This window comes from Bombyx mandarina, chromosome 17 (genome assembly GCF_030267445.1).
Source record: "Bombyx mandarina strain Sakado chromosome 17, ASM3026744v2".
In the NCBI taxonomy this organism is placed as follows: Eukaryota; Metazoa; Arthropoda; class Insecta; order Lepidoptera; family Bombycidae; genus Bombyx; species Bombyx mandarina.
This window is the reverse complement of record NC_143223.1, coordinates 5,193,206-5,217,986: the sequence shown is the minus strand read 5'-3', so window position 1 is coordinate 5,217,986 and position 24,781 is coordinate 5,193,206. Positions and strand designations below refer to the sequence as shown.

The 24,781-nt window shown below is 37.4% G+C and overlaps 3 protein-coding genes across 5 annotated transcripts; 2 read left to right on the top strand and 1 right to left on the bottom strand.

The window, feature by feature from the left end:
• Nucleotides 1-198: 198 nt before the first annotated feature.
• On the bottom strand, nucleotides 199-21,551 carry GATAd (GATA zinc finger-domain containing protein GATAd). 2 transcript variants are annotated; one of them, XM_028187935.2, is made up of 10 exons: nucleotides 21,196-21,551; nucleotides 20,388-20,540; nucleotides 9,957-10,742; nucleotides 9,765-9,876; nucleotides 9,062-9,201; nucleotides 3,485-3,628; nucleotides 2,822-3,074; nucleotides 2,042-2,208; nucleotides 1,014-1,024; nucleotides 702-842 (listed from the first exon to the last, which is right to left on the bottom strand). In XM_028187935.2, exons 1-9 carry the CDS (start codon nucleotides 21,346-21,348, stop codon nucleotides 1,019-1,021), a joined length of 1,914 nt encoding a protein of 637 aa, XP_028043736.2. In that variant the 5' UTR covers nucleotides 21,349-21,551; the 3' UTR covers nucleotides 702-842; nucleotides 1,014-1,018. The 2 variants fall into 2 exon arrangements, with proteins under 2 accessions (XP_028043735.2, XP_028043736.2); XM_028187934.2 differs by lacking the exon at nucleotides 1,014-1,024 and having other exon boundaries at nucleotides 199-842.
• Nucleotides 5,377-20,360, top strand: LOC114253174 (tsukushi). Of its 2 annotated transcripts, none has more exons than XM_028187937.2 (8): nucleotides 5,377-5,520; nucleotides 11,027-11,198; nucleotides 12,709-12,891; nucleotides 15,146-15,369; nucleotides 15,570-15,768; nucleotides 16,120-16,298; nucleotides 18,402-18,571; nucleotides 19,980-20,360. In XM_028187937.2, the coding sequence occupies exons 1-8, from the start codon at nucleotides 5,503-5,505 to the stop codon at nucleotides 20,257-20,259; spliced, it is 1,425 nt and encodes a 474-aa protein (XP_028043738.2). In that variant the 5' UTR covers nucleotides 5,377-5,502; the 3' UTR covers nucleotides 20,260-20,360. The 2 variants fall into 2 exon arrangements, with proteins under 2 accessions (XP_028043738.2, XP_028043739.2); XM_028187938.2 differs by lacking the exon at nucleotides 5,377-5,520 and adding an exon at nucleotides 10,740-10,951.
• A 477-nt stretch (nucleotides 21,552-22,028) lies between the features above and the next one.
• LOC149501112 (uncharacterized) lies at nucleotides 22,029-23,298 on the top strand. Its single transcript, XM_089734453.1, has one exon. It carries the CDS (start codon nucleotides 22,174-22,176, stop codon nucleotides 23,296-23,298), a length of 1,125 nt encoding a protein of 374 aa, XP_089590579.1. The 5' UTR covers nucleotides 22,029-22,173.
• Nucleotides 23,299-24,781: the final 1,483 nt, after the last annotated feature.

Genomic DNA, 24,781 nt, shown 5'->3' with positions numbered 1-24,781 from the left:
GACAGAACTGGCAAATGAATTTATGCGCATTCCGATTCAATCGTATTCCACGTCGTACGGTTCCGAGGCAAAACTTAATTTAAAAAAAAAAAAAACTTTTTTTTTGCTCCAATCTCAATTGAATTACCGTAAGCTATCATTAAAAAGTTTGTTAATAAATTCTACACTACAAAACGTAGTACTAATTAAACGACATAATAAATTGTACACAACACTTTCATTATTGCTTTTCGAATTTTTATAATCCTAAGCTAATAACTAGCTAAAGACTAATAAGATATAGGTACGAAAAATATAGGACAAGCTTAGGTACTTGTCTAATACGAACATCACGCGAGTGAACACTGCAGCTGCCGTCGGTCGCATATCACAGGGCGGCCCAGAAGGGACGGGCCGACGTATCCGTGTGCATGGCAAGAACTACCAGCTCCCACTGAAGGCATCGAAGCTTCGTCGATTATGTCTATTTTAAACACTGGCCTGTCTATCACTAATTGATTCTATGGAAATGCGGCTACGAACGTTTCGTCGCGAGACTGTTTTATAAAAAACTGTTCTAATAAAAGGTCTTAAACGACAACATCAATAATAACGGTTTCGTATCAATTTTTAAAAAACATTCGCACGAGAACGTTCACTTTAATGTCTACTCAAGGCATTTTCGATCGAAATGCAATAGCTTTTGGGTTCAATTTTAGGATATTTGTAGCTTAGTATTATTTTTTTGTGTACGTTTCCTTGTATCACAGTGGGGGCGGTCAGTGCGTCTCCTCAGCGGCGGGCACGTGACTCGCGACTAAGTTCAACGGCGCCTCGTCGTATTCCTGAGCATTCGTGCCAACCTGAATAAAAAAAAAAACAAAAAAAATATATAACGTAACACACAAAATTCGAAATCTCTATTTTTGAATTAAAACAACTGAATACAATCGAATGGAAGACTACGAAACTGAAATCTAAGTGGAGACAAAACACGAAATTCGCATGCAATTAGTGTGTATTATGAAACTTACTGCACTCAATCCTGGCGCGAGACAAGAATGGAGAGAGAAGGCAGGAGGGTTATTAATTAGACGATACAGAACACGGATAGAGTTAAGCTGGATGATACACGGTATTATTACTATACATTTAATTATAGAACGAAACAAATTTGCCCAGGGGTAAACTGGCTGAGTTCAAGCGGAATTACACCGCACGTCATGTTGCAATAAGGCACATTTTCGTTCGCATATACGAAAAAACACAGTTTTCAAATTCAATCAACTCATGTGGGACACGCTTTAAATACCTTTCGAACATTATGATATTGACGAGCGGCGTGCAGTGATGTCTATGGGCCGATACCAACTTCATACATTTGTGAAATGCCATAATAAATAATAATTTATTAAAGTTAAATAAAATAACAAATAAAGGGCGAGTGCATTCCTTACAAGTGACGTGTGCATTAGATCGTTTTTGAAGTACCTATGAAGGATCCGCGAACGGTTTTATGTAGGTATATAAAGTGAGCGCCATCGCTAATCAAACTAATGAAACACTCAAGTTATTTTATTCGATTGTTGCAACAAATTGGAATATAAGTATGTACTTAAATATAACGTTTGGATCGTTTCATTCATTCATTCGGTCCTAGTACGGCACGCTGTGAGTTCGCAGCAGTTATTGTCTACATTATTTCTACTCTGACGCGATTTCGGTTTAGAAGTCAGAAAAGCATTTTTTTTCCTTACCTAAGCTGAGAGCCTTGAGAGGCTATTTCAGCGTAACCTTAACTAGTAGGTGAGCTCACGGGGCTCAAACCTGACGACGTTGCTAACACGAACCCTAGCAAGAGCAGTGCTTCGCAGAATCTACCACCGGATCGGAAACGCGACCCACTGAGAAGATCCGGCGAGAAACTCAGTGGGCTGTATCTGAGGGTAGCCATTTTTCTTATCTTAAGTGATCTCTAAGTGAGATCTTCAGTGTAGTGCAGAAAACGTGCGGTATAATGCGGCGTCAGGGGGTAGGGGGGTTGGGGGGAGGGTCGCGGTACCTGATGTCGGTGGGGGCGCGTGGTGTGCGCGTGCAGCGCGGCCAGCAAGTGCGGCTGTAGCTGTCGGCGCAGCGCGGCCAGCACCGCCTCCTCCGTGCCCTCCGCGCCCGCCGCACCCCCCTCCGATACCTCGGGGTTCGTCATCGCACTACCGCTGCGGCGAGACTCTGAATAACAAAACATTACATATTTATTTATTAGATTAACATAACAATCTATAAAAATCATATAAAATAATATCAATACTTTACTGGTGGTAGAACCTCTTGTGAGTCCGCGCGGGTAGGTACCACCACCCTGCTACTATTTCTGCCGTGAAGCAGTACGGCGTTTCGGTTTGAAGGGTGGGGCAGCCGTTGTAACTATACTTGAGACCTTAGAACTTGTATCTCAAGGTGGGTGGCGCATTTACGTTGTGGACGTCTATGGGCTCCAGTAACCACTTAACACCAGGTGGGCTGTGAGCTCGTCCACCCATCTAAGCAATAAAAAAAAACTTGGTCATATCGAGGACTGAAAAGTTTTAACGACATTTCACTTACTACGCAATTTTTATCTTTGTAATTCAAAGTGAGTTTTATTTAGTATTAATTAGCAACAACAGTTCGATGTTTTTTAATTGAACTTCTTTTTAGTTTCTCTTTAAAGTTTTTTTTTAATGATATTTTTTCCAAAATTTAAACTTTGAATGACTGTCCTTTAAAGTTAAAAAAATGTCGCTTAAACCAAATAGCCTCTCGAATCCTCGATATATTAAGTCTTGTATTGTGTGGCACGTACTGTTCCTGCTATGTTTGGAGTCGTGTCGCGGACGGCGGCGGCGCGTGTGTATGGTGTCGCGCCGCATGGCGGTGGGCCGCGGCACGCCGTGCAGCTTGTAGTACAGCCCGCACGCGTTGCACACCATCTCGCCGCGCGTGTCCCGTCGCCAGATCGTGGTCGTGTGTGTGCCGCAGTTGCTGCACGACAACTCCACGCGAGCGGAGCCGCGGTTACCGCCCCCAACCCCGCTCCCCACGTCCGACCCCTCTTGCTGCACAGCAAAAGGACATATGCATCATAGAAATATCCCTCTACCTTCTATGAATCGCATTTTAAGATCAACCACGCTGCTTTTAACTTATGTAATAACTCATTTTCACTATGCTTGGCGAATAAATGATTTATTTCTTTCTTTCTAACCGCAGGATATTCTGCACTATCTGTCCTCTTTTTATCAAATTGGGTTATAATAGATACGTTTTGTTTTACACACAGTAAATATCAATCACCTCATACTACATTTTTAAAATATTTTGGAGTACGACAAACTCATTTTAAATATTTCAGTGAAGTTTTCTTTAAGGAAACTATTACTCGCTGTCCTCCTAGCAGAGCAATACTTCACTACCGATATATCCGTATTAATCTAATTGGTGTGAATAGATTATTAGATGTCCTTACATTATCTGAAGCAGCCTGTTGCCAAGTAGAGTTGTTGGTTGAGGGGTCTTGCGTCACTGGTTGAGCACGCGCGGGAAAACTTTGTTTCCTTCGCGCTGTTCCCGCCACGTTTGAGCCACGGCCTGACGCTGGCCATTCCCCGTTCTAGTTGAATTTAACAAAGACAATACGACATTCATATTTTGAAAAAAGAAAAAACAATATTGACGTTAGTTTTTACTGGTGGTAGGACCTCTTGTGAGTCCGCGCGGGTGGGTACCACCACCCTGCCTATTTCTGCCGTGAAGCATTAATGCGTTTCGGTTTGAAGGGTGGGGCAGCCGTTGTAACTATACTTGAGACCTTAGAACTTATACCTCAAGGTGGGTGGCGCATTTACGTCGTAAATGTCTATGGGCTCCAGTAACCACTTAACACCAGGTGGGCTGTGAGCTGATCCACTCATCTAGCAATAAAAAAAAAAGTTAAGAATACAAACAAAATGATTATGGTTGTGAGTATTCAAAAAAAGAAAAATATGGTTTTCAATTGCATCGATATCATACATGCCCACAGCGCGTCGGTGTAATTCCGTTGGAATTCCATACCCGATCCTGTAGACCGAATGGTAAATTGTCGACGTCGCCCAAAACAAATAATTACGGATCCTCCCGATCCATTAACGGTGCTTTTAGGTAGGTACTATAAGCACCGGTCACCGTCCTCGTCCAACCCGTCGGTTGCGACGAAGGTGTCGACGAGCTAATTAACCCACAGACACGGCCCACTGAATTTCTTGCCGATATTCTCAGTGGGTCGCGTTTCCGATCCGGTGGTAGATTCTGCGAAGCACTGCTCTTGCTACGGCCAGGTTAGCAACACTCCGGTTTGAGCCCCGCGAGCTCACCTACACGTTAGGGCGAAGCTGAAATAGCCTCTCAAAGCTATCAGCATAGGTAGAAAAAAAAAAGTTGGAACGATGACTGGCAGACACTTCAAACAGAAATGCGCGGTATGTACAGTGCTACCAGCCAATGCAAATCCAACCCGATACCACTAATAGTACATATTAGATTACAAAAATACAATTTAATTTTAGCAGAGTTTCAACTATTGAATTACAAGTGCATTATTGACTTGATCATTTGTTATCTTATCTTTGAACAGACGACGAACAGGTGTGTTTGTACTGTATACTGTACTATATACTGTTTGTACAAGGCACATAGCGCGCACAGTGATTAACCTAATTGAGATTGATATTAAAAATAAACACGCGATAACATATATCTGTTCATCGCGTTAATATTAGGGCATTTTACGAGCCTTATTGAAGACACGCAAAAAATTATAAATCCGGAATTATTATACGAATTGCTAACATTCAACAATATAACGAAAGATTCCATAACCGACCCGCCATTTATGGCTGTGAACTGTCACATTTCTTCATTGGTGGTAGGACCTCTTGTGAGTTCGCACGGGTAGGTACCACCGCGCCGCCTATTTCTGCCGTGAAGCAGTAATAATGCGTTTCGGTTTGAAGGGTGGGGCAGCCGTTGTAACTATACTGAGACCTTAGAACCTATATCTCAAGGTGGGTGGCGCATTTACATTGTAGATGTCTATAGGCTCCAGTAACCACTTAACACCAGGTGGGCTGTGAACTCGTCCACCCATCTAAGCAATATTTTTTTTAATTAATAATGCCCTATTATTGTTAAGTTCAAAACCAAATCAATAAACGATATCGTGAACAATCAAAATAACTTAGCAGTAATAGCGTCGAGTAAAAAGTTTCCTCGCGCGCACATTAAGCAAACATCGCGCGGGCAAGCCTCAAGGAAAACTTTGTTTACCTCCGAGATTAACATAACGACGTTCGAGTGAGACTATAAACGAGCCTAATTTATTTCGTTTCGCTGTCCTATAAACGAGGGCTGCACGTGTGGCTCAGTGCGCTGGTGGCTGCAACACCGGTCGTGTGTATAGTACAACTGTCGGGGGATCACGAGTTACGAGTCTTCGCGCGTCAACAGATGGACCGGTACGCCCGCGTTAGTATTTACATTACTCACTAGCATACTAGATCACCGCGACGCGTGCGATATCGTAAAATCTGTTTTTACATGTAAATCATTCGCACTCCATCTCTGTATATGTGTAACGTGATGTAATTTTCAGTGTACGATTCATAGATGTAAGCGTGTAGACGTCGGGTGCATTCGTATCTAGCGATGCACCGGCGTTCGAATCCCACAGGCGGGTACCAATTTTTCTAATGAATTACGTACTTAACAAATGTTCACGATTGACTTGCACGGTGAAGGAATAACATCGTGTAGTAAAAATGAAACCCGCAAAATTATAATTTGCGTAATTACTGGTGGCAGGACCTATTGTGAGTCCGCACGGGTAGGTACCACCACTCTGCTTATTTCTGCCGTGAAGCAGTAATGCGTTTCGATTTGAAGGGTGGGACAGCCGTTGTAACTATACTGAGATCTTATAACTTATATCTCAAGGTGGGCGGCGGCATTTACGTTCTAGATGTCTATGAGCTACGGTAACCACTTAACACCAGGTGGGTCGTGAGATCGTCTACCCAACTAAGTTATAAAAAAAATCTATTTCAAAAAGATCCTTAGATAGATAGACCTTAAAGTTAATGACTAGTGTTGAATGAAAAAAACAAAAGATATCTAGAATTAAATCATCGTTCGATTCTAAGAATCGGTCAATCGCAAGAATTACTCATAAAAGTTATTTACATGTTAATACCAAAACCTATCTATCCACCATCAAAGTAGAATAATAAAAGAACAAAATTACTACTGACGCTATGAGTCATCAAAAACATTTTAATAACATAGTTTTATGAATAACCAATAATTGTCATATTTTCCACGGTCGTAAACGGAAACAGGTTTCTTGATGGTGTAAACAACTTTTCAATATGATAGTGTGCTTACAAGAGAATTTATTGGTCGAACTTTTTATTTGATAGCTCATAGCTTTTATCCGATACAGTTAAGCGAATGTAACGATCACAAAATTGATAAAGTATTATTCATCTTATACAAAAATATCATAATGAAACGCTTTTTGCACAAAACTGACGATATGCGATCGAAAGGTGGCGGTGGTGAGGAAGATTCTCTCGCGATTAATCTGAGGAAATTTCATGGAATTTATAAATTTATATCCGATAGATATTGCTTGGAAATTTTAGATTACAGTTTGTAGTGTGAACTACCCTTAAAATGCAACAAAAATGCACAGCGCGGTGATAGGTAATCCACATAATTTGACCGGGGTTGACTATTTAATGTTATTGTTAATAAGGGTGACAATGCTCTTTTTCGCGAATCGTTACGAGCCTAAAGAAATTTGAAGGCATATTGTTATAATATAACATATTTTAATTGCGGTCTCTTCATTTGTACAGGTGTGCCGAATGCAGGTCAGTCAGACTTACTAAATTATCACGATTACTATGTGTAAATATTTCGGTATTACGAAATTAACGGCAATAAATACTACGTAAAATTTCACTCGAAATATCACTCGAAATATCACTTCCGTATTCATTCAACTACATATTACAATGAAGAATCGTGAATTTTGAAAAAGTATTATGTTAAGGGCTTACAGCGAAACATTTTTTTTAAAAATGTAGTTATTAAGAGGAACTCAAGACGTATTCTTCCCATTCGACTAAAATATATCTTTAGACAGTATTTTCTGTAAATTTCTTTCTACGTAAATAGTAATTTATTAATGTACCTCGCTGTTAATCAATAAGCTGGCCAAATATAAAATTATTTTAATTTCTATCTTTTTTCCTATAATGAACAAAAGAAGTCCATTAAATCATAGTTTACTAAGAGTAATTTAAATAATGCGAGATCATTACATTTCATTCATTACAGAAAGGCTACCTAATGAGCTAATAGTCATATTCGGATATTAAGTAATCGCCATATAATTATTTTCGTGGATATTAAACCTCAATTTCATTGTAAATTAATTACTAATAGTAATATTTATCTTAATGAAATGATTTTTAGTATACATAAGTTTGTAAATAATGAATTATAAGAAAAATATATATAAAGGAAGTGTGAAAGTAGCTCCGGTGATTGACATATTAAAGAGCGGACGGTTAGCGTGGTATGGCCATGTGATGCGTAGAGAAAACTTGCATGTGACTAAGACATGTATGGAAATGGCAGTGCAAGGTAGAGGGGAAAAGGTCGACAGAAGAAGACATGGATGGAGTGTGTGAATGACGATATGAGAGAGAGAGGAGTGACTGTTGAGATGACGGCTGATAGAAGAGAATGACCCCACCTAGTGGGATAAGGTGGATATAGAGAAGAAAAAACAGAATTAGCGACGATGTTCTTGTCTGTTTCTGAGGTAATAGGTATCGTAATACTTCTTCACACACGAACGACTTCCACGATCAGGCATGAATAGCATTATGATGATTAGTAGCAAATCAAATTGATTGGCTTGACCGATTGCTCCCGCTGTCCTGCACATACCTACTACGAAGCGGTCATACGCTTCGGTTTTAAAGTTTGGATAATTGATATACAATAAAATTGAGACTTCTGAATATCTGTGGGCGGGTGTTGGAATTCGCATTGTGTGTACCCATTTAAGCGAACAGTGGGAAAGTACAGCTACTAGTGTAGGTAATAGAGTTAAAAGAAGTCGACGGTAATCTTGAACTTTTGAGCGCTAACCGTCGAAAATTTGAGTCTCTATTGATGCGTATAAAGTGCGGAGCGTCGGAATACGGACTATTTGAGCAGTTTGATTACAGATGTTAGGTATCGACCTGTACTGACGTGTTCATTTAAAATTGTTTTGCTGTGAATTAGCATTATATTTTGTATTTTTTTTAAGTTGAAATTTATTTAGCAAAATTTGTGCAAAATATGCGAAAATAAGCTCAGCACTAAAAGGATTAACTGGCCCTACGAGCTTGTATGTCTCGGGATGGACCTTTTTTCTTTCCTACCTAAGCTGATAGCCTTAGAGGGCTATGCCAGCATAACCGAACCGGTAGGTGAGCTCACGTGGCTCTAACCTGAGGACGTTGCTAACATTAGCCCTAGCAAGAACAGTGCTTCGCAGAATTTACCATCGGATCGGAAACGCGACCCACTGAGAAGATGCGGTGAGAAATTCAGCGGGCTATGAATGTGGGTTAATTAACTCGTCGAGCCCTTCGTCGCAAGCGACGGGTTCGACGAGGACGGTGATCGGTGCTTGTGGTACCTAAAAGCACCGTTATTGGATTGGGAGGATCCGAAATGACGTGTTTTGGGCGACGAATGACAAATGACCATTTAAAATTGTTTTGCTGTGAATTTTTGATTATTTTTTTAAGTTAAACTTTTTATAAAGTACTTTTCTTCAAAAGTCCTTTAGCGATTTCTACAAAATATGCGGAAGTAAATTCAGCATCAAAAAGGGTTAATTGGCCGCGTCTCAAGATCAGCGTAAGCATTCACGTTAGGTGACGCTTGAGCTAGTCATAGATAAACATAAAATTGTAAACGTGTTTGAAAGCACTGATCGTACCGGCGAAACAGATCCGTTGACCGGCGGCTGCACGGCAGAGGGCGTGGGCGACGTGGACGCCCGCAGCGGGGACACCGTCATACCGAGATGTTTGCTGTTGATCAATCGTCTCAACAGCTGCGTTGCTTCTCCGCTGCGACCTGAACAGACAAAAAAACATTTTTGGTGCGAAAATGTAACACGAAATCAGTAACGATACGTTTAAAAAAAAAACAAAAAAAAAACTTAGTCACGACGAAAAGTGACTTTGCAAAATGCAGACAATTTCCGTGCATTTAGAAAGTGCTTTTAAACTGGTTTTATGCAACACTAACATCATCAAATCACAAATACGTTATGCTGACAAAATTTAACTTTTGAATAATTATTAACATTTATATCAACAAAGTTGTTAAAAATTTAAAATGTAATCAATTCGGTTAAATTAATGTTTTCATATTTAGTTCCTTGATTATATCGCATTTCTATTGAGGAATGGCCATATTTATAGACTATTTCAGTATATATTGAACATAGAGGAAACATGAAAAAAAGTGCTTAGATTACGTAGCGATGACGACAAAACAGTTCATAAACAAGAGTATTGAAGTTAATTTATAAGTTTACTTTTGTAAAGTGACCAGGCAATGAATAGTTAAAAGATTTCGTCTCGTCGTGCCGTGTTCGTCGATACTTGTAGAAACAATTAATATGATTATTTTACCGTTTTGTCTGTGTAACGCTTGCCAGAGTGATTCTTTGTCTTGTTCGCCGTCGTGCGGGGGTTGGGGGGAGGACTGCGTCGAGCGCGCCGACTGTGTCTCTTCAGGGTCGTCCTGAAACATTTACAGACGATTCATTGTTACAAGAACAATAAGAGCATCATTTTTGTTCAGTAAACGAATGATATACTAACCTGCGACATTTGAGATATGTCCATCTGTAATCTGTCAGGGTCTGAACCGCTGCTGCTCTGGCTGCATTCCTCGTAAACGGAAGCCGTGTCCTTGGTTAACTTCATTTTGTTGACAGATTGATCGTAAATGTGTTGTTTGTATTCATCCACGAAACTCGTCACCTTATTGTGGGTCATTGTTTTTGGAAAATACGAACGTGACTGGTCGCGATCGGTTTGTTCTGTTTTCTCTGCGATCTCGTTCTTACCGGAGCTGTAATGTGATAAGTCTATCTCTCTGTTCTCCCGATCGTCGAGGCTGCAAGGGCTCGTTGCGTTTTGATTAGGGACGTACGCGTTGTAGTGATCGTCCGTGTATTCCCTGGCGTACGTGACGTCAGTGACGTTCGTCGCATGCGTTCTGTCGATTACGCCCGTATAATCCGTTTGAAATTTTTGAGATTCTTCGTTTTCCCGCTGCGCGACCTCGACAGCCTTATTTATAATATCGATGACAGCGTTGCAGTGCATCACCTCGCTTGCTCGCTCCGATGGCGGTAAACTTGGCACACTGTTAAAAGTTATACGAGGCTCCTCCTCGGTTTTGACAACGTATTTAGATGGATCATAATTTTTTATTTGCAGGAGTGTAACGGCCGCCTGCCGACTCTCTAGATTCTTCATCTCCTCGGTAGAATCCGGCGAGCCGATTTCGGCATATTTATGTTTCGTCGCGTGTTCGTAATCATTATCGTTCAGTGGTTTGATTATTTCTTCTAATTTGGCTGCAGTTATGCTGAGTATTTCCTTAAACAATAGATACTCGTTTGAACAAACATCATCGTACTGTACTCAAAGATAATATATAAATAAAAACAGCGGCCAATGAGGTGCTCGCTTAGAGCATGTCACCAGTGATATCACTTGCTTTTCACCTGATAAGATAAAATGTACCGAGATCTAAAGTTGTTCTTGCAGTGTGTTGGCTATTGTCGAGGAAAATGTATTTTCCGGCTGTAAGTATAGTGCGTAACAGTGAGTTTGTTGTCCGTCACGGGTATTATATAAGTCGCGGTGTTTATTTGTTACAGGTGTTAACGATAACAATCGTCCTTGTATCATCAATCCGAGCTGGGGCTGACGCGCCTAGTGCCCCTTGCGATATATCCGTAGAAGATACAAGTAACCTTACGCTGAACTGCTCACGACGAGACATCGTTAAGATACCTAATTGGCCGGAACAAATAAACAACATAAGCAAAGGTAACGCTTCAGATTTTTTTTGTTTGTATACGTTGTAGTTACTACGGTGCAAGGTTTTCTACTCATTTTTAGAATAACATCGCATGTTTTTGTTACGAGAGTTACTAGATAATTTTTTTGGACATGTTATGACGTCTATAATATGAATATGATTAATTGAGACGTTTATGGCCTAATATGTAAGACGCCCGATTCACTCGTAATCAGTAAGTAATTCTATGACGATTAGCAATTTTTCTAAGTAGAAACAAAACGAACACGTCTTCGCGATTGATTACTATGATAGTGTAATCAAAACAGGAAAAACATGTAATTTTGCATGTTTACGTTTAAATTTTAGAGAGTTTTAATGTAAGTGGTAACAACGTCGTACTTAATTCTGTCATGAAGAAGTTACGCGCTCCAGTTTGAAGGGTGGGAAAACCGTTGATCAATACAATCAATAAAACAATACGAGAATCTGACCTCATGTCTCAAGGTGGGTGGCGGCATACGCGCTGCCGCGCATGCCGTATCAATGGGCTCCAGAAACCACTTTATACCAGTTGGACTGCGACATCGTTTCACTTACATAATTTAAAAAAAAAACAAAACAAAACCATCGAACGCTTAACCCTTTGACTGTCATGTAGGTCACCGGTGCCCTACGCGGCGCACTGAAGTAATTATATCGATTTCTGTTACTAAGCGTCTGGATACCCCAACTTCACCTTCCTTGGCTTCAATGTATGTTTTAGTCTTTTATGTCTCTTAGAAATAAATTAATTCTTAATTTCTTCGGATTCGTCTTTCCCAGAGTCTACTAGATATTCCGGCGCCTTAGTTAAAGGCCTACTACTTACTGGTGGTAGGACCTCTTGTGAGTCCGCATTTGTATTGGGGCAGCCGTTGTGACTATACTGAGACCTTAGAACTATATTTCAAGGTGTGTGGCGCATTTACGTTGTAGATGTCTATGGGCTTCAGTAACCACTTAACACCAGGTGGGCTGTGAGTTCGCCCACACATCTAAGCAATAAAAAAAAAACAAAAAATAAAAAAAATTTGAAGAGAGAAATCGACATAATTACTTTGAGCCGCGTAGGGCACCGGTGACCTACACGGCAATCAACGTGTTAATTAAAACGTAATTCATTCATCTTAGTTTTTTAATAATAATTTTTTCCTTTGGGACTACAATAATGTCCACGGTAGCGCGGTCTCCGTCAATGTTCCTTCGGAGTTGTCCGATTGCGCTGAACTTATTGTAAGTGAAATAGATGTTTTTTCTGATTGTCTCACTACTTACAGGAAAAATCTGTCGCGGATCATCTCCCAATTAAATTAATCTTAAGCAATGAATGAAATGTATTCAAATCTTAGCTGTATATTTTTTTTATTTTTGATGTTAATGCACTGTCGATTTCTCCTATAATTGAGGTGACATCTGCCATGAACTTTTGTCAATTTGTCAATGTTTTGTATTGATGATCACTTTGTTGGTGCGACATAATAAATAAATAACTTTCAGATGGTCACGTCCTAGTGACGTTTTTCAACAACAGCATTACAAATATAACGCAACTGAGTCCGATACCGGGGAACAGGATCGCGATCAGTTTCAAATCAAATCGAGTTATTGAAATCGAAGATGACGCTTTCAGGAACATCCCGCGATTGGTCTATTTGGATCTCAGCAATAATAAAATTTCAGGTAAGAATGTTTGCTGTATTGGTCCATATATACAAAGCTTTACATTTAATAGTGATTGTTCTACATACCACTCAAGCGAGTTTGTTCATTTTTTATTTATTGGTAAGATGGGTGGACGAGCTCACGCTTCAACTGGTCTTATGTGACCGCCAAAGCCCATAGACATCAACAACGTAAATGCTGCCACTCATCTTGAGACACGAGTTCTAACTTCTAAGTCTCAGTTTTATAGTACCTACAACGGCTGCCCCACGGCAGAAATAGGCAGGGCGGTGGTACCTACCCGTGCGGACTCACAAGAGGTCCTACCACCAGTATAGATTACAAAAATAAATGTCGCGTATTAAACGAAATGTCGCTTAAAATAAATAGTCTTTAACCCCTCGACGTGCTTAGAGAATCTTGCTTTTTTTCCTACCTGTTCGCTGGTAGTCTAAAGGTCTAAAAATCTAAAAGTTGAATTCACTGGCTCGACATGGTCCAGATCGACCAGGTCGAGCCCGTGAGCTCACTGCTACCAAATTCTCTCCGTCCGGGCGTAGCTACAATAGCCCTTTAGGCTACTAGCAAACAGGTAGGGAAAGAAAAAAAAACAACAAAAAATTCACAAAAGTTGTATGCGATGGCGGCACTACATACAATATCCCATTAGTACAAAGAAGAAGACGGACGACGAGTCTGATTAACATGAAATTTTCTAAGATTAAATGTCCACAGCCGTAGTAGACTTGAAGATCCGTATAAGGAAACTGTAGAATTACATATAATTACATAATTACAAAGATCGCAAATAACACAGAGACGGAATTAGCTTTCACTTATTTCAAACTACTCTAATATGGTTTCGTATGTTTGTACACCGGCAATTTTTTTTTTTTTTAATAATGTACCGGTGAGATTTGAATCAAAGCATGTAACAACACTGTTTAATAACACTGAATGAAATTTAAATTTGATTTGTTTTAAAATACGTATAAATAAAAGTCAAGAATTCGTTCTATTTTAAACTTGATGCTGTACGATGAATAAAATCTTTTAATTTCACGTTTTTTTTTTCACAAAACAAATCACATTTTGAATAAACAACATTAACAATTATTGTCTGTGATTTCCATAGTTTATCTATAAAACTCCTGTTTTATTTTCGACTTTATTACTATACATTCTCTATGATGAAAATAAATGTTAAAACTATTTCGTTCTAACATATGTGTACATATTTTCTAGAAGATTATTTTGATACGTTATAAATAATGCATGGAGCTCACGGATTGCTTTCGTGACATTCTCAAACCAAAGGCCTAAAATTTTTATTACTCTCTATCATTATAACTGACACACATACCATAAGCGATAATAACTACGATACGCTACTTTTGTTAAAATAAGTATAATTTATAGATTTCTATCATTAAAATATTGTAATGGTAAAAGATGTAGAAGAGACTATCAAAATTTTTCTTTAAAAATATTAAGGTAAAGTACGAAGTTTTACTAAGCTAAAGATTTTTTATCATCAATCGAATTTGAATATTTCATTCAAATATACTTAAAGATTTTTCTTTATTGCTTAGATGGGTGGACGAGCTCACATCCCACAGTTGTGTTAAGTGGTTACTGGAGCCCATAGACATATATGACGTTAATGCGCCAACCACCTTGAGACTTTACTGGTGGTAGGACCTCTTGTGAGTCCGCGCGGGTAGGTACACCACCGCTCTGCCTATTTCTGCCGTGAAGCAGTAATGCGTTTCGGTTTGAAGGGTGGGGTAGCCGTTGTAACTATACTGAGATCTTAGAACTTATATCTCAAGGTGGGTGGCGGACGTTGTAGATGTCTATGGGCTTCAGTAACCACTTAACACCAGGTGGGCTGTGAGCTCGTCCACCCATCTAAGCAATAAAAAAAAGACAAGTTCTAAGGTCTCAAGTATAGTTACATGCGTACAAGTTATTGCATGCGTACTGATATGAACATTCATAAATTTAATTGAAATAAGCCTTACATCACATTTCGGTGTCTATACGCCTTCGTACGCAGAAGTACAAAATGTAATAGAGAAACAGAAGTAGATCGTATAAAACACACAAAAGTAAATACATATAATGCTTTGATGATTACATGATAATTTTTAAAAAGTATTACTTCGCAGTAAAACTTCTGGTGGTAATAGAGCACTGAATAAAAATTCTGTACTGAAACCATAGAAATACAAGATTTGTCTCTAAACGATCCCTAAAACGATCATTTCAGGACAAGTTCTTAGGAGTGAGATATTCCAAGGACCTTACGAAGATGGGATCTACCGTGAGATTGCTTTGGAGACACTCAATCTTGGTTATAATGAGATACACTCATTGGACAGATATTTATTTAAATATACGCCAAACTTAACGAGATTGTACTTAAACAATAACCCTATTGAAATACTTGACCACGTTTCAATACTCGCCATTTCTAGCGCCACGAATCTAGAGGTAAGAATTTTTATAACAAAAAATTTTGAACAACAAAAAATAACAGGAAATAGGAAATATTAAGTTAGTGACAGAATGTAAAATATGTAAGATATTTGACCTAGTTGGATCCTCAGAGACAAACAACCGTTTTTACATCGACCCAGAAACTATTTTCCGTCTATAGACAACTACAGTATGAATTTCTATTTCTATATTAGGTTCTCGACTTGTCCAAAACCGATATCGACAGTATACCATTGGACGCTTTTAGAGGATTGGTAAAATTACAACAGATCGATTTATCGGATAATCATTTTGTAACCGTACCTGAGAGTTTGAGCCTCGTAGGGAGCACCCTCAAATACCTCACGTTCAACAATAATCCCGTTGTGGAACTGAATGACGACAGTTTCGTAGGTAAGCAAGCACAACTCGTTAATACACTGTATTTATATTGACAAGCACATTGGCAAAATTGAACCACGATAACTTTGTTTTTCATTAAACAACAGAACGTAAATAAACCATCATCCAGATAATAATATGGCCTTTTACTTGGATCTGATTAGGAATGTATATAAAAAAAATTAAAGATATTGAACAATGGCAGACGAATATAAAGCCCACTTTATAAATAGTCATCATTGCCCTTAAACTTCGGTAGTGCTAGAAGCATAATAAAGAATGAATGATCTTATTTATATTATATTTTTTTAATTATATTATTTCAATACAATATTTATAAAATTGCAAATGCTTCCATTACAGGATTGTCAAATGTGATAGAATTAGAAGTAGGCGAAAACGATTATTTGGACGAAGTAAAACGGGGCACATTCACACCTTTGAAAAGCTTGAAGGTCCTGCATTTATGTCACAATCGCAACTTGCGATATATCAGTCACAATGCTTTTAGGGGACTAAAAGATAAGTGGACCTTGAAGGAGGTGAGTTTAGACAACGTTGTTAAAGGGAAACGGAAAAATCCTTACTGATCTCTTATCGCAGCTTAATTGTTTCATAAAGGTAATCCGACATAAAAAACGAAGGATGATCTGACACGATGAAAACCTACGTTTTTATACGAAAATAATAATAATTATATATGCATCATGTCGATATTCGGGTTATTTTGTAACTGCCATTCTATTCTAATCCTACAGAAGCACGATTTACGAAGTGTTCTGTTTACAAATATCTGATCATACATCCATGTTACATTTTTATCATCACATCATATACTTTATAAATTTAAGCGGTTTAATTTGGCCCAGATTGCGTGCTTACACGACATTCAGTGAACGAGGTCAGCTGATTCATCATTTTAGCAAGTGTTTTGATAATAATCAGTCAATGATTGCAAAATTTTCTTTATTAGTTTTAATAGGAAGATGATAGCATGATTTCACTGCACATTTCCAATGTCGATGATAAATTATAGATCTTGTTTTTGAAGGCATTCACTATTGTAATCTTATACTTCAACTTATACTATTAAAACGATATAATAATATTCACATTTCAAATGACAACGAATAGCACCTTAATTGACCACAAAAACTAAGGTATTCGGAACGTCGGAAATCGTAAATTGTGCAAAATGAGCATGAAATTAAATTTTATTATACCATATGAACATTCTATTTCAGTTATTTAATGTTTTTGTTATTTTAATTTTTTTTATTGCTTAGATGTGTGGACGAGCTCACAGCCCACCTGGTGTTAAGTGGTTACTGGAGCCCATAGACATTTACAACGTAAATGCGCCACCTACCTTGAGATATAAGGTCCCAGTATAGTTACAACGGCTGCCCCACCCTTCAAAACGAAACGCATTAATGATTCATGGCAGAAATAGGTAAGGCGGTGGTACCTACCCGTGCGGACTCACAAGATGTCCTACCACCAGTAATTACGCAAATTATAATTTTGCGGGTTTGATTTTTACTACACGATGTTATTCCTTCACCGTGGAAGTCAATTGTAAACATTGGTTAAGTACGTATTTCATTAGAAAAATTGGTACTTGCCAGCAGGATTCGAACATTCCTTTCGCTACATACGAATGCACCGAACGTCTTATCCTTTAGGTCACGACGGCTTAAAAAAAGTTCCAAAGGCATGTATCATTACTTTTTTTAATTTATAAGAAAGACTTACAACAAATAGGATAAATATACGTAACATAAAATGTGCATAAGAAAACTCCGTATTTGGTATTTGAAGACTTCTTAAAAATTAATAATATATTATATCTACATACAACATGCACGACGATGAAAATCAGCTCATAATCAAAGCAAACCACATCCGAGTTTCCTATATTATTTTCGATAAAATATAATCAGCCTCCTTGTATTTGGCTTATGTTCAATGTTTAAAATAATTCTATTGAAAAACAGAAAAATTAAATACACTTTTTATGGTCGGAAGAAAATCCCCGAAGAATTTGACGAGCGAACTAACCCATAAACACAGTCCACTGAGTTTCTCGCCAAATCTTCTCAGTGGGCCCGATTCCGATCCGATGATAGATCCTTCAAAGCATTGCTCTTTCTAGGGCTAGTGTTACCAAATTCTCTCAGGTTGAGCCCGTGAGCTCATCTACCCGCCCGGGCTAGCTGGAATAGGCTCTTAGGCTCCCAGCGAATAGGTCAGAAAAAGAGCCAGGAGTAAGGTAGCTCAGCACAAGCTAAGAAGCTTAGAACAAACCTAGACGGGTGGTCGTCAGAGTATTGACAGTACATAACCGGAATATCCCGGGCGAATAACCATGTGATTCTGAGAAATACAAACTTTCTGTTATTCTATTTGTGCTCATATTAATGCTAAAGACTTTTTGAGGTTACTCTGTTGCTTTCCAAGCACCTAAAAATAAGACCGAAAATACTGGTGTCAAAAATGTCAATTAAAAGTGCCCTAATAATTTATTGTCCTTTCATATTTATGTTTTAAAATTTCTATGTTGTGCTCTTCAATAGCGGTAGTTACCAAAAATAGTATAGATAAAATATGATTGTGTATCTAAAATGTGATTAAAACAATTCCAGGTGTATCTAGATGACAATAATTTAAGTGAGTTGTCTCCTGATCTTATGCCATGGAGCAAACTGGATGTTCTCGGGATGACTGGTAATAGCTGGCTGTGTAATTGTGATCTTGTCAACATTGTTAATAAACAGGGTGCTGGTGAGAAGTTCAAGTCTGATGAAGTCCCTTAGTAAGTTCATTAGATGATTTAATTTTATTTTTAAAACTTTGAGTAATAATCATGTCTAAGAGGCATTCATGTTGGGTAAAGACTCCAGTGATTTCTTTTTTATTAAAATTTTTATGTACGAGTAATTGCCGTTACTACAGTAAGATGAGCTGTGTGAGTGTACTTTATTGAGACCAATATACTCATTATGGGTAGAAGCTTAATTAAATTCATGTCTCAGTTCCAACAATCTTATTATATTAGTCTATTATCTTAGATTACTTTATAATGTTTCACTGATTATCAACAAAGGAAGTATCGAACTTGAAATACGGAAACGGATTGGAATGGCGAAATCTGCAATGACCCAACTGAGCAAAATTTGGAGAGACTGTAATATTACCCAACGGACTAAAATACATCTGGTCGGCACCCTTGTCTTCTCCATTGATCTGATACAGTGCAGAGACGTGGACACTAAAAGCTGCAGATAGGCAGAGAATCGACGCATTTGAAATGTGGTGCTGGCGACGTATGCTACTATCAATCATGAGATATGGGAAATATGTGACCCCATCGAGCTACTGTTATTAACTATTACCTTTTCACTCTCTGCTGTAACAATTACCTTGAGAGCTATGTGTGGGGCACTTCACATGTCACAGTTTGCATCAATGAGTACCACTATCCTATCTATTACTGCTACTAAACTGATTATCGCTATTAACATTATGATGACAATGGGCTTTAGTAACGTCTTAGCATCAAATGCACTGTGAGGTAGTCTAGCTATCATGTCTATAAAACAAAACTGATATCTGACAACTGCCAACACCAGACAGTCCATTTGTTGATTTTAGAATTAGAAAATATATATATTTCTATACAATTTCAGTTAGTCTAGATTCGGGATTTCCAAGCTATTTTGGGTAAGAGACCTCTATTCCAAATGAACTATAATTCAGATCACCATAGTCAAATTACTTTTAAAATCGTAACTATAGTTTTATTCTATGGATACAAAACAGTTAGGAATTCTAAAACTTTGCGATGATTAACTGCATATACTTCCAAGAATTTTATCCCCAAAATTTCACAAAATAAATAGATGTAAAATTCAATAAATAAAGATCAAAATACAACAATGATACTTCCTACTAAAATATTAGTCATTTTATAATAATTTGGTAAATGTAAAATAAATTATACAGTATCTTGAAAGTTTCTAATCAGAACTTGCATTAATTGGCAAGGGTCAATTTTTAGACCTTGTCAACCCAAAATATCAGTTCTTGATTATGTCGACCCCTGGGAAACTGATATGGATAACTTTGGGAATCCCTTGTCTAGATAGTGCAAAATATATTTTTTTATTTTTCTTTAAAAACTTGTATAATGCTTACAATCTTGTGTTTTTATTTTATTTTAGTTGTGCTGCTCCTATGAGATTGAGTGGAGAATACATTACAAATATTACTATCAACTTTTGTCCAATGTTAGACAAGACATTTTCACCTAGGAAGACTTTTAGTTTATCCGATTTGAGGCCAAAACATGTTCTATGGACAATCCTTGCCGTTGCAATGGTAGCTGCGTTTGGCATGATCTTGGGACTTCTTGTTAATGCAATCAAGAAAGTATATAAGACAAGGTTCCAAAGTCAACCAATTCACTATATTAATATTAACTCAGACAGCTCGTTTGCATGACGAGTTGTGGTATTATTATTATTTTATTAAGTTGTTTTATAAGAAAATTTAGAGTGTAAAACATATTATATTACGTGTATTAAATGTTAAAGATTAACAAAGATGAAAATTATTATTATTCCACTTACCTCTTTTGGACCAGATAATGAAAAGGCGTATTGTAAGAACTGCTCCAGTAACCTTTCAGATTTATGTGAGAGTTCTCTAAATGTATGAAATTCATCAAGTTTCTGTGCACAGCTTCCACACACCACTTGTGGCAGCATGTCTTCTGGAGAAACCTAAAAAATTTTTTTTTCAAAAAAATTGTGACTGCATATTTTAAAATATTATAGTCATTAGAACAGATGATGTGGCCAGTGACCTTTTGCAAACATAATCATAGATGATGAGTCATTGGCAATCTGATAACATTATTTGAAACAACTGTATTTTCTGGGAGTTATGATGCTAAAATTATAAAAACGTCCCCCTACAGTTTGATTCCCTTAAAATATCAATCTATATTTAGAAAATATTGAATTCTTAAAATAGAAGTCTTCGCTTGAGACAGAATGTATAAAGCATAACATTTATTTGTGAATGCAAGGGGGGAGCAGGCGGTTAGCGGTTCCTTGGCCAGGAGAAGCGGGGCGTGTAGACCAGCGCCGCTAAGGTGATCACCGCGCTCCTTTGTTATCAGCGATGTTCATAAACTGATACACACCGCGACCCTCACTTAATCGCATATCATTTCCACGAATGCCATTAGTCATACTGTCGAGCAGTCAACGCGTGGGCTGTAATATGATATCACAATGCGAAAATACCCAACACCCGCGAGAAAGTTAATGGCGCTTATCAGCATCCACAATCTCGTATGCTTACGATTAACTTTCACACGGGAAAACTTCGACTTCCCGACTATTAAATTTGCGAATTATGAAAAATCATTACCATCATTGACAAATCTGTCGTTATCATTTCCCATAGTCGTGATTTATCCTTATCACGATCAAAAATTGGAAGCTTAACATCACTGCAATTATCGCCACAAAATGATAAACAAAGGCGACACACTGAATGGTACTTCGGCGGCAAATTACACATATTTAGAAATTAATATTTCGAAAATAGGTCACGACGTAAGAAAACATTTAGAAACAAATCGTGAAAATTAATTAAAACTAAAAGGTTTTGTTGAAAATTTAACTCAGCATGCGATGATGTAGAATACATTACATCGCGATTGTCAACCAACCAAACGAACGAGCAAGCTAAAGCTACACACACATTGAAAGTCTCTATTGTTTGTATAACGAAGAACACAACACCATGTTGAGTTCCATTGGTATGTTTTCATTGGCAAGTGATAAAATGATAACACTATCAAAACGACAAAAAACTTAAAATTTCTGTGATATCTAGAGAAAATTAAATAAACTGATGTCACTAAAATATCGCTTTGTCCATCGAAAACAAAATAATCTATTTTCTTTGAATAAATTTCAAAAGCTTTTATTTGAGATGGAGATAAATTCAGTTCTGTAGATATTAGAGAGACCAATACAATAACATTTCCTAATCTTGACGGAAATCAGTACTTGCGGCATAGATTGTGATAGTAGACATTTCTGCTTTACAATATGTAATTACTGATTAATATTAGACAATATGTAGGTAAGTATACCTATTTAAATTTTTTAAACAAAATTAAAGTACGTTCTCTTTGAAGCAGTTTCGTCTTTTAGTATAATCTGTGGCGTGAATGTTGAATTTAGTCGAAAAAAAAAGGGCGGGAACGTCAAACTAAATAGGCGCTTTTTTCAAGTTAATTTTAATTTATTTGGTTTTAGCCCTTTTTTACGACATTGTTTCCTAATTTTTCACTGTGTTTGAGTTTAAAATTATATTTCATAAGTGTGTTCCGTAATAATGGACGATGACGACGGGGGTGAGGGCTTCAGCTCCGCCCCTGTGTCCGCTCCCATAATAATGGGAAAAAGAAGAATGAAGTCATCTGAATACGACGAAAGCCGCAAAATAAAAATGACTTTCATTAAAAATAAGCGCGGTCTTTTTAAAGACCACCATGCTCTTTACGAAGACCTTACAAAAAAAGAATACCCAGTGCTTCTTCAATCAAGCATCTCACAACCAAATAACAGAGTCCCAATGGACCTGTTAAAAATAAATAAAGCATTAAAAAATATTCAAGGGGTCCAGTATGTCAAAGCTGCTGGGAACTTTTTTGCTAAAATTTACTTTGGCTGTGCTCGGGATGCCAACGCTTTTTTATTAAATGTAAGTTTTATGGAGTTAAACAATTGGACAGCAAAAATACCTTACGATAGCATTGAGAGTCAAGGAATTATTCGAGCTCCTGTGGAATTGAACGAAGAATCTCTTTTAGTAAATTTAAAAGCTTCATGCACAATACTCGGAGTAAAAAGATTTTTCAAAAAACAAGAGAATGGAAGTGACAAGCCACTGCAAACTGTGCTGGTTACATTTTTGGCGTCTAGCCATCCTGATCACGTCACATACGAGCATATTTGGATGCCTGTTTCGGATTATATTAGACCTGTGTTACAGTGCTTCAAATGCTACAAATTCGGACATGGAAGTGGTGCCTGTAAAGCCACTCAAGTTTGCTCTATTTGTTCAGGCAATCATTTTTATAAGGAGTGCAGCACTCCCAACATCTTCAAGTGCTCCAACTGCAGTGGGTCACATTCTGCAGTTTCTTACTCTTGCTCAGTAAAGGCAGCCAAGGTTGCTGAAGTAAAAAATAAGATCATCGGCAAGCAAACATCATATGCAGCCATACTAAAGACTCCTGTTATTAAGAACCCCGTGACCTCTTCTGACATACCTATATCTGCGAAGACCCCTCAAGGTAGGGCTTTAATTTCAGACATTATCAATTCAGAAATTGTCATCAGAACCATTACAAAAACTTTAATAGAATTGTTAAAGAAAAAGGATTCTAAATCCCCTTCTGGACCTATATCTACTCAATTAATTAAAGAAATGCTAGTAACAAATTTTACATCATAAATTATGGATAGTTCTACTCAATCTTATATGCATAATTCTGTTGGTCAGTTTAATATCATTCATTGGAACTCTAGAAGTTTATTTCCTAAATTAGATCAACTTAAAGATTTCCTCAGTAAACTGGACAAGTGTGTTGATATGATTTTATTCAATGAAACCTGGTTAACTTCACATAAAATCATCAAATTACCTGGATTTAATGTTATAAGAAGAGATTCCAACCAACCACATGGTGGGGTTGCTATTGCATTACGCTCTAAGTATAAATTTAAAATAATAGACACAATTTCTCAATATCATTTTCAAAATATTTTAATTACAGTTTACATTAATAATTTTTCTTTTGACATTCTATGTGTTTACATTCCTCCACCACCAAATGGTAAGTTCACTATTAATTTATTGAAAGATTCATGTTCTAAATTTGTTTCAAATAATTATTTAATAATTGGTGACTTCAATGCACATCATGCTTCCTGGAGTTCAAGAGTCAATGATAGAAGAGGTAAAGCCCTTCATGATTATGTGGAAAGTTCTGAGTTGGTTTGTTTAAATGATGACACAATCACGACCTTTGCTCCATTTGGTCAACAAGGTAATGTATTGGATCTAGTATTCGCATCCCCTGCTCTTAGCTCTAGTTGCACAGTTTCTGTCCTTGATGATTTGCTCAGTAGTAATCATTTCCCTCTATTTATTGAAGTCTTTAACGATGCTTTTATTTCTTCCTTTGGCCCGACCACCTTTTCAATAAATCAAGTTGATACACTAGATAATACCTCCTTAGCTAACATAAATTTTAATAAGATTGACTGGTCAAAATTTAATAAGTTATGTGAAAGTGAGTTTTCAAGTTTTAGCTTCGCTGATAACTCTCTTGAAAATTATAATAAGTTTTTGAGTATTTTACATGACATATTAATGACTTTTGACAAAAAGTGTTACTCGCACAAAAAACGGATTTATTCCAAAGCTGTTCCTTGGTGGAATGCTGATTGTGACCGCGTAGTTTTACAAGCCAAAGTTGCTTTATTATCGTACAAGCATTATCCAAATATGGAAAACTATATTATTTTTAAAAAGCTGGACGCTTTGAAGAAAAGAACTTTATATGAAATAAAACGTTCAAGCTGGATGAATCTTTGTTCATCATTCAATCGAATGACTTCGAGTAAAATTATTTGGGATCACATTCGTAGATTTAAGCACGCTAAACTCAATAATATTTCTACGTCTTCAAGTTTTTTTCAAAATTCCGCTAATGCATCTTTGTTTTTGGATTCGATAGCTGGTTCTGAGAATGAAATTTCCGAATCTAAGTTACAAGATTTTTTTAACAGCCACGGAAAACCGGAGGCTCAATGGCTGGTAGACCCATTCTCTATGGGCGAATTTGCGACTGCGTTAGAAAATAAAAAGGAAACCTCCCCTGGTCCTGATTTCATCCCTTATAAAGTAATCAAAAATCTTCCCCAGTATGCCA

Excerpts from the sequence above, each read along its gene's own strand:
- LOC149501112 (XM_089734453.1), top strand. The coding sequence starts at position 22,174 with ATGGACGATGACGACGGGGGTGAGGGCTTCAGCTCCGCCCCTGTGTCC.
- GATAd (XM_028187934.2), bottom strand. The coding sequence starts at position 21,348 with ATGTGTAATTTGCCGCCGAAGTACCATTCAGTGTGTCGCCTTTGTTTA. Across the intron at positions 3,075-3,484 it reads AACAGGCTGCTTCAGATAAT|CAAGAGGGGTCGGACGTGGG; the intron begins GTAAGGACATCT and ends TTTGCTGTGCAG. Across the intron at positions 843-2,041 it reads CGCGCCCCCACCGACATCAG|GTTGGCACGAATGCTCAGGA; the intron begins GTACCGCGACCC and ends TTTTTTATTCAG.
- LOC114253174 (XM_028187937.2), top strand. Across the intron at positions 11,199-12,708 it reads AATAAACAACATAAGCAAAG|ATGGTCACGTCCTAGTGACG; the intron begins GTAACGCTTCAG and ends AATAACTTTCAG. Across the intron at positions 16,299-18,401 it reads ATAAGTGGACCTTGAAGGAG|GTGTATCTAGATGACAATAA; the intron begins GTGAGTTTAGAC and ends AAACAATTCCAG.